At 44.1% G+C, this 9,714-nt stretch overlaps 1 protein-coding gene across 1 annotated transcript; it reads right to left on the bottom strand.

The window, feature by feature from the left end:
* Window positions 1-5,267: 5,267 nt before the first annotated feature.
* LOC119327515 (aspartic proteinase-like) lies at window positions 5,268-8,759 on the bottom strand. The gene is made up of 12 exons (XM_037600617.1): window positions 8,610-8,759; window positions 7,920-8,317; window positions 7,734-7,794; window positions 7,498-7,592; window positions 7,301-7,413; window positions 6,930-7,203; window positions 6,698-6,811; window positions 6,508-6,572; window positions 6,264-6,408; window positions 6,052-6,171; window positions 5,785-5,873; window positions 5,268-5,670 (listed from the first exon to the last, which is right to left on the bottom strand). The coding sequence occupies exons 2-12, from the start codon at window positions 8,274-8,276 to the stop codon at window positions 5,586-5,588; spliced, it is 1,518 nt and encodes a 505-aa protein (XP_037456514.1). The 5' UTR covers window positions 8,277-8,317; window positions 8,610-8,759; the 3' UTR covers window positions 5,268-5,585.
* Window positions 8,760-9,714: the final 955 nt, after the last annotated feature.

The raw sequence follows: 9,714 nt of genomic DNA, 5'->3' as shown, positions 1-9,714 counted from the left end.
TATACTAGAGATGTTTTCCAGGATGGAGATATACTAATGAAGATGGGTATTGTTCGGCCTAAAGAAAACTATGGAAAGAAATACAAATCTGGTCTGGTAAAAGGAAAACAAGTGCATTCAGCACTAGCACGTGCATGTCATTGTTTTGGTAATCTCGTTGGACATGCAACCTGGGACTCTAAATTTTATGGAGTAACATATGCAAGCAAGGTGTTAGGATATAATAAAAGAGAAAGTATATTTGTTGATTCGTTGGGATCCGTCAAGAAGTTAACTGACAGATATTTATTTCTCTTCCGGACACGCAAAGAACAGGCTCCTTGCCAAAGAAGTTGTGTACGTGCCCAACTCTCCTTGAAAGAAGTTGGATGGGGTCCACCTGCAATACGGGAGGCACTTTAAGATGGCGTTTAGATAGAGTACATATTTATCTCAGCTAGTAGTTTGTTTAAGTCGGTTGTTATTATTAGGCAGGTAGTCTTTATTTCCAACTTGTTGTGCGGCTAGTGTGTTGGTCAAACAAAGTTTGAGTCGGCTAGTTGTACTAGTATAAATATCCATAGTGCGGTCATTGTGAAAGCAGGTTATATTTTTATGATAGACACAATGTGTTTTTAAGGTAAATATCCGTATCGAGTTTTGGGAGAAGTTGTTTAAAAATCCCTAAATTTTGAAGGAAGCTTTAGAAAACCTCTGTGTTGCGATTTTTCTTCATAGAAATTGTTTTATGCGTGAGTACCGTCGTTGAGATTGGTTTTCTCGTACTAAACCGTAAGGTTCAAACCCTCTACTTTGTGTACACCGCGTGCACGGGCGAGAGATTACTACTACTGAAGGTGGAGTATCGTGAAAGATCGGACCATAACAACTGATCGGATCTCGCAATTGAGGTTCGGTCCATATCACTTTTGTGATCAAATGTGTTTCGATATGAGCTACGAAACAGAGACTTTCATAGTTGAGTATATGTGCTAGAAATTCATGATCTTTTTTGTGTGCCTCACATCAAAATATACTCCCTCCATCCGGAATTAGTTGACGCTCAAACGAATGTGTCTAGTTGAAGGAAGTATTTGATAATAAAACTTTACAGACATGTAGTTTACATCCCTATGTATATGTGTATTTGTTACAGAAAAACTTAAAAAGTTAACTAAGGCCTCTTTTGGTTTGTAGGAATCTTGTAGGAATTTCATAGGATAGGATTTTCAAAGAAAAAATTCCTATGAAGCCCTTTGGTTTGTAGGAATGGATTCCTAATCCTACGTAGGATAGGGTCCAATCCTTCACATTTCAAAGGGAAAAAAACATTAGCCTAGACTCAATGGAAAAATTCCTATCCTATGCATCAAATGGCATTTTTTTTATAGAAATTGAGATGCATGTCATCCCACTTCCTATGAAGTTCCTATTCCTATAATATTCCTATCCTATGAACCAAAGGAGGCCTAATGGTCTTCTCAAAATTCAGGCTCCATAAAGTATGTCGACAGGGTTCTACTAACACAAACTGTAGTCCTATTCACATTAGTTTTAGTTCCAAGTACAAACATAACCTTACTTGTGCATAACATTCGACGCAGATCCAATAATTTCTACAAAGATGGGCATAGTAGAGTTTGTAGTTTCGTTCGCTCGCCATTTTGCTGAAACGGAGTAGTACTCCTCCTGAAGTCTTGCCTAGGAATTAGGAAGCACCTCCTGAAGTCTTGCCTAGGAATTAGGAAGCACCTCCTGAAGTTTGCACGATGTGCAGAATGGTGTGTTGTTGACTTGGAGACTACCTGTCGTAGTAGCGCATTGGGAAGACAACTATATGGCGGCGGTGCGGAAAGTGTGTGTTGCCAAATGTAGCAAGAAATTACGTTTCTTAACTGAAAACTATGGTTCAGAATTACGTTTCTAAACTGAAAAGTAATTGTTGGTACCTGTATAGTACACTTGGCCGTTTCAGAATCAGTATATCACATAGCTTCCGAAATTTTGACTATCAAATGACCACCAAAAGCAGTACGGAGTGGTAGTTTTTTCCTCAAAAACAATACTACTAATCGCTGGGCAGCTGCGGCAGTCTCGTGTAAATCGTTGCAAGGGCTAGCGGATTCTTGTTTGAAGAATCTCTGAGATGTAGTACGGCGAAACACACACGCTCCTCTCACCAGAAGTTCAAAAAAGAAAGCTCTGTTTTTCTGCTTCCTTCTCGGACGGGGAGAAGAAAGAAATGAATCTCTCTCCCCCATGGTTGGTCGGCGCAGGCGAAAACAGCGCGACGGCTTGAATGCCCTCACCCCACCTCTCGTACGCGTTCATTTATGGCGCGCAGTCCCGGGCTAGCCAGAAGTAGCCAGTGGCCCGGCGGCCGGCATCCGCGGCGTGCGCGAGGGCAGGCAGGTTTCTGGGACGGCCAGCAATGCCATGCCATGCCATGCCGCGACACAGTGCATGCGCGCGTACTTGCGGGCCGCGGCAGGCGTCTCCGGCCGGTCACGGACGACCAGAGGACGTGCGCGTGCCGTCCTATATGTGGTGTGGCGTACTGTGTACTACGATCGATGCGAATTTATGGCCTGCAAGCTGCCGCTCTGCGCGTGTCGCAGCGGCTCCATTTACTCTTCTCGCTGCGGCGGCCGGCGGGAGAGGCTGCAGAGGTGCGCTGTGCCGTGCATGTGCGCCGGCGTCGGGCCTTGCCTTGGGCTTGGAGGGAGGGGGGTGAACAGTGGAGGTCCCGGAACTAGAAGCTGCAGAATTCTGGCCTTGGTTTGGATGGAGGAGTGAATGCTTTTCCTTCGCCGAGTGTTGCTGCTGTCTGTCTCGTCCTGTAGCTGCTGTGTGCGTAGCCGAATGAGGATAGGGTGCAGTGTAGGGGTGCAGTGTAGATTCGGGACTTGCCCGTATACAGTAGTAGGAGTACTAGCTGTGGTACAGCGGTGGCGGAGAAGGCTTGCAATTAAACCTCCATCGGTCCAGACTCATGCTAGTAGAATTACTTCTTTTTTTGAATCAATGAAATCGCTACCTTTTTGTAGCTGAACCCATCGCTACCTTGATTCCGCATTTTCAACATAACTGAAGTGTAGTACACATCAATCCTTTCATCTTGCCAAGAATCTTTACTTCTGGGTTTTGCTATGGCACCGGCCAAGATTCAACCCTCCCCTTCCCATTGACCGGTTTGACCCGTTGACCATCCAGTCAGCAAGCCATGCAAACAAAAAAACAAATATTTCAGAAAAAATCCAGGAAAAATTGAATGGTCTGAAAAATAAAATAAAAATGTGTAAAGTAAAAAAATGTAAAATCAATAAAAAAAGTTCCAAAAAACTAAAAATATAATAATTTCCTGCTCAAAATTTGTCAAAATTATAGATTTTCAGAATTTCTTTGAAAAAACCCTGTAAAATCAAGAGAACAATACTAAGCATCTGGAGAAGTTTTTGACTTTTTTTTATTTTACAGCATATTCAGAAATTTGAACTTTTATCCAAAATAATCAGAAAACGGCCCCGGATTTTTTTCCATTTTTTTCATAATTTTCCGACAACAACCCCAAACTTTTTTCAATTTTCCAGAATTTTGAAGGGTTTTCGATTTTACACATTTTTTATTTTACAGAATATTATTTTCAATTTTTTATTTTTATGGATTTTTTTACTTTTTTCTAGTTCTTTCTGGAATTTTCAAATTTTTGCTGATGTGGCTTGCTGACTGGATGGTCAACGGGTCAATATGGTGAGGAGGGTTGAATCCTGGCATGTTTTAAGGGTTCGGGTTGTAATGCACACGATATTGAAGTTGAGGGTTGTAAATTAGTTTTGGGTTGAAATATGCACTTATGCATGTTGAAATATAAATTTTTCGATAAAGGGCGCTTTTATTATCTCAAAATGTAGCATCAAGCGGATACAAATCATGATGAGCGACATCCGGCCTCTGCATGGCTAAGATGCACACTGCCATAAAAAGAATCGTTTGACAAAGTGTGTAAAATAAACCTGACAATTCGACAACGGTAAAGTCATATGAGACCAAAACTATGCCTATGTCGATGAAGGAGGTGGACCGATCTGAAGATTATACTGCCGCCCATGTTGGGTAAAAACCTCTCTGGCCACCCACTCCAACCACATACACACCATCTTGAACAGTGATTGGTACTCCATTCGGTGCAGCGTAGACCATATACGAAGCCAATACGTACAACGGTAGATAACCTGCATAGGAGAGGAGATTTTGCCATTAAAAACACAATCATTTCTACATAGCCAAAGCAACTATAGTAAGGCAGACGTTTCCACCCGAATTAGCGTACTAATCGTATTTGGTATTCCGTCAAGCCAGTGACCATATATATTGGCAACACTTGTCGGCGGATACAAATTGGACGCTATTTAGATGACGGACCATGTAGAACGCGCAAACTTGCATTGAAAGAAGAGGTGTTTGATTGTTTCGTCGTGAGTACAAAAACTACACTTCTTGCTTCCTTGCCAGTTGCGTCTAGCAAGATTGTCTTTAGTTAGCACAACTCCTCTTTAAAGATACCACATGAAAATCTTAACTTTTAGTGGCATCTTCGATTTCCATATTAATTTATTATTGTCCACTGGAATCTCTAAGTGCAATAGTGCATGATACATAGAGTCAACAGTGAAAGACCCTGATGTAGTTAGTTTCCAGCAAAACACATCCCGCCCTTATGTCAAGTTAATCAAATCTAAACGGAATAGTAGATGTTGCCATGACACAAGGCAGGGGCCAATCAAATCCCTCTGAAATGATACATTATGTGGGGAAGAGCTGAGAACGTGTGCAAGAGTATCATTCTTATCACGTACTATGCGGTACAAGGTTAGATATTGTTCCCAAAGAGTGGCGTTTCCTATCTACTTGTTCTCCCAAAAAAGTATCTTAGAGCCGTCCTTTATCGCAAAGGATCCGAAGCAAAAAAGATGTTTCTTTACCATCATCATGTCAGCCCAAAAATGCAAATCACCAGGCTTCCAATATGCCTGGGATATCGGCTCAATAGAGTTTGCCAAACACCATCCTCAATAAGTAGCTTGAATAGCCATTTACTAAGTAAGGCATCATTTATGACCTGGAGGTCCCGAATACCCAAACCTCCCTGATCTTTCGGTCGACAAAATACCTAAACCTCCCTAGTCTTTTGGTCGACAAACCACGCTCCATTTGGTTAGCCGCCAAAACCTACTATACGGAGGCTAATTTAGATACTCCAATACTCAAAAGAACATACATTGCGATAATTGTCTCTAAATATCTACTATGTCTCATGATACCGTGCTAAGAAAATGTGCATTGAGAGTGGCCGCATAAACGATGAGATCACACCATAAAACCATGATTCTCATCGCGCTTATTACATCAACCTCGTGTTGTGTCATCGTGTGTGCTGTCTGCAGCTCCATATCAAGCCATACATAGCAAATAGCTATACAAATGCTGGTGGCAAGTTCATTTGTTCCTTTCTACTAATACTCCGTATAAGTTTATTGTTGCCCTTGCAACTTGCACGTGCTTGCAGTATGTACAATACCGGCCCTGAGCCCTGATACACCAAGTCCTCATGCGGATTTGGCGAACCCAATCCTGCTCTCGCCGAAGTCGAAAACGGTGTGATAGGCGCCCATGAAGACGTCTCCAAGTATCCTGCGATTCCGCAACACGAAACGTCGATCAAACGGACCGCAAGGGGAAAACAAGCAAGTGATGGTGAAGACTGAAGAGCGAAGACTGAAGACTGAAGACTGTTAGGGCGCATACCAGAGCGGGCCACGAGGGGGCGGCACGTCGAACGCCATGAACCCACTGATGCAAATGGCCTGGCCTGATTGCTCCAGCTTCACTACGTACTGCAGCACAAAGGAGAAACATTTTTAGACTGCATATATGTAGCAAGTAGAGTGTGAAGAGTGACTAAGGCAAGTAGGCAGCACAGCAGTTGCTATAAATAAAACCAACATCGTTCAGATTGGGCATGGACTATCTTAACTGAAGGTATGACCAAGTATAACTTAGGGAGCACCTCACCTGCTCTGGCGTCAAGGTGAAAGTCTTGTTTGCTATGGTGAAAGCAAGATCAGGCATCTCTGAGATCTGGTGGCAGTCGACGGTTGATTCCCCGTTGGGGCTCGGGAGACGCTCACAGAGCTGCAGTTCACATTGGAATCGGACTGTCATCACACGCTTCACCCACTTGACATTCTGAAAATACTGGCATGGGCGTTACCGGTAGTACTGACCTGATTCGCATAATCCAAGATGAGCTCTTTCGTTTGGTTTTTTCGGAGCTGATTCTGTATCCAGACAACAGTCATCTCACAAGCAGTGCAGAGAAGATCAGAGCCTCGCTTCTCGTTCTTATTAACAACAGATTCTATTTGGTTACTGCATAGTCATTCATGAAAACAAAGTCTGTTTTAAAAACATTAAAATACACATGCAAGTAAAATGGCAAATACGACTTGATGCGGATGTTGAGCTGACCTGACAGAGTGACTACCATCAAATACACAGAGACCAATCTGACTGCACACTTTCTGTGGCCTTGTCTGCTCAGTGACAACTTAGTATTAGTATTCTTGTAATTGGTTAGAGAATTCAAGATCGATGTAAGTAATAACAACAATCCTATTGCCAAGATAACAGTGGAGGGCAAGTGCAGCAACTGACAAACCTGTGCTACAAGCAACTCGAGGATCATCTCTCCATACTCTCTCACTACTTCCTTGCATTCCGTACTGATAATCCCCTCAGCCCCAATTGCATGATTGACTTGAGCCACTATGGTCTGAGAGCAGTATAAAATACAAATGTATAACAGTATAAGGATGTCTCAGTTATATACCATAGTTTGTCCAAGTGCGCATTCTACCAATTATGGTATGATCCAAGCAAGAACAACATACCGTTGGGCCAGCGAGCAGTGAGGTCCCTGAGTCGACAATTGCAGCGCAACCACCAGCACAGAAGCCAGTTGACTCGCCACCAATGAGAAGATCACCCATGTCAAACTGCCAGTAGCCTTTGCGAGTGACTGGAACGTATGTGTGTTTCCCCTTGTAGTGCTTTTTGTCCACACCCCCGAACACGAGTTCACCTCCCACGGATGCATCGGGATCACGGTTAAGCCAGAAGGAGAAGATGTCCTTCTCTATCAGCTTCTGCTCTTGCATGCTCTGCCTGTTTGTTCATGCAACACATGAAAGAGAGTATTCAGGCAACAGCATTGCTGAGATTATGACATCATGATAATCTGTTCAGAGGTCTGAATATGTACCAAATTGGAGGGGCACTTCCCACGGAGATCTCTGGAAATCCGAGCCCAAGTATACCATCAAACTTCCCAATGATAAAAGTAGGACTTGCTTCACGGGTTGTCTCGATGAATTTCTGAAAGACAGTAAAAGTACAGCATTGGTTGGTACTCCTGCATACAAATATTGCACTGAGTTACTTACTAGTAAAGAATTTCACCTGATTTTTCACAACAAGCTCGCCAACTAACATGCTGTCCTCACTGAAGAAGCCAGCAATTGACCCAGAGCCATAGCTAATTGTGCAAGTTTCTCCTGGACAGTTTCAACAACCAGGAATATGCATGAGTGTGCAAGAAGTCAAGAACCATTTTCTGGTTGAGTACTCTTTCTGGTTTGCAAAAGCAAGGAACCAAACTGAACAGAAGATAAGCATATTATGCATGTCCGGCATACCGTTCTTCTTGTAAGTGGTCGATTTGGTTGACTTGTATTTGTGGTGCAAATAGCACGCTATCTGAATGAACATAGACACCAATGCATCAAACTTATGTTCCATAACTCAAAACATGCTTAAAATACCCATTATCAAGAAACTCAAAGCATGGTAAGTACCACATGTCTGTCAGGCACTGAACTTACCGATAAGTAGCATTTCGACGACGGAACCCACAAGTTTGAGCTCCCAGTATCAAAAATAACCGTGAAGTTCTGCGGCGGCGTGCCGACGCCAATCTCTCCGAAGTACTGGGTGTCGAGGTAGTTGTCCAGAGGAACTGTGTCGTCCCCTGACAGGCCGGGAGAGTGGCGAGATCCATCGCCGGACCTCAGCAGGTTGGTCTCCTGCCTAGCCGATTTTGCCGCTGCTAGGGTTTCCTTGTCCAGCCTCTTCTTGCTCAGGTTGATCCTCAGCAACCCATCGGAGCAAGCGCCGCCGAGCAGCAAGGCGCATGAGAGGATCCATAAGCAGGTGACCCCCAAGAGATGCATCGGCCTCATGGCCCCGGAAGCCGGAACTCTCTGGGCAAAATAATCCCCACCTGCGAATCCAATAATATAGCTTATTTGCTGAAAGATTTACAGCATCTCGAAGCAAGAACTTGGTATCTCATGACAAGAAATCGATGGTAGGTTTGGATGGATTCTCGTATCCATTTGTCCGGTATTAACGGAGTCACCAAATCGAATATACCTAGGGGTCTTAATTAGCACATCGAATACTACTACTTCTCTGGACAAGATTATTAGGAACTTCAAAACGGATCATAGTAACTCGAATATCTGAGCCTTGGAGTGATTAAGCTGCTAGCTATGCTATTGGACTCATCGTACCTTGCTGATGCGAGCGAGCTTCCCAAACCAGAGGCCACCAGAGAAAAGAGTGAGGAAAAACTCGAAGGGAAAAAGAGTGGGAGATATATAAGACACGCCAATCAGAAGAAGGTACTTTAGTTGGTTGGCACGGAGTCTATAAAGCAAACGCACGAATAATTGTAGGAAGGGCGCTACTAGGCGCCGGTGCGCCGGCCAGGATTTGGGCCGGTCGTACGTACGCCGTACGATTAGCCTGTTTTAAACCGCTCGATCTGTAACTTCTCCACCCCGCTACGTAAGAAGATAAAGAGGGAAAAATGCATCGTTGACTCTGCCACCATCCCGTCTCCCACAGCCCGCGTTGCTCGTGGCTCGCCGCACATCTGCCATAGCCTGCACCGCCGGTGGCTCGCGGTGGCCGCCGGTCGCCGCCCTCGCCGCCGGTCGCCGGCTTCCTCATCTCGCCGTCTCATGTCTTCCTCGTTGGATACACGCATGCAGCAACCTTCCTTGGGGATGCAGCTCCCTCACTGCCGATGGCAGCACCGGTGGGATGGCCGTAGCGCCGGTCGCCGGTCGCAACACCCCGAGGATGAGCTCACGAAAAAGCACTCTCCTTCAGGTTTGCTGGTGGCAACAAAAATGTCCACCGGTAGTAGCAAAAAATTGTGTTGTTTCCAACAAAAAAAGCTCATCGGTGCCGCCACCCGTCACCATTGTAGCAAAATTTATTGCCGGTTGTAGCTTTGTGATTGTAGGTTGTAGCAAAAATGAGAAGAGGTTCTAGTACAAAATTAAATGTAGCAAAAATCCTCGCGGCGACGGCACCACCATCCTCTTGAATTGCAGCAAAATTAAAAAACAGTTCCACAAAAATCTTAAGAGGTTCTAGCAAAAAAAGCATGGCAGGCACCGCCATCGCCACCAAACAACCATCTTCGCCAACTGCAGCAAAGTCAAATGATGGTTCTAGCAAAAAACAAAAATGGTTCCAAGGTTTATGTAGCAAAAAAATCATGGCAGCAACACAACATCATCTCTCTCAGTTTGTAGCAAAAACGGAAGAAGATTCCAGCAAAAAAAAGAAGTAGTTCCAGCAAAAAAAATTGATGCAGCAAAAAAA

Source organism: Triticum dicoccoides, chromosome 7A (genome assembly GCF_002162155.2).
Source record: "Triticum dicoccoides isolate Atlit2015 ecotype Zavitan chromosome 7A, WEW_v2.0, whole genome shotgun sequence".
NCBI classification, from domain to species: Eukaryota; Viridiplantae; Streptophyta; class Magnoliopsida; order Poales; family Poaceae; genus Triticum; species Triticum dicoccoides.
Note: the sequence above shows the minus strand (reverse complement) of the source record. Positions and strands in the feature narration are given on the sequence as shown.

Coding starts and splice junctions, on each gene's coding strand:
- LOC119327515 (XM_037600617.1), bottom strand. CDS start 8,276: ATGAGGCCGATGCATCTCTTGGGGGTCACCTGCTTATGGATCCTCTCA. Junction 7,795..7,919: donor CGTCGAAATGCTACTTATCG/GTAAGTTCAGTG, acceptor ATGTTCATTCAG/ATAGCGTGCTATTTGCACCA. Junction 6,172..6,263: donor TCTTGGATTATGCGAATCAG/GTCAGTACTACC, acceptor TGTGAACTGCAG/CTCTGTGAGCGTCTCCCGAG.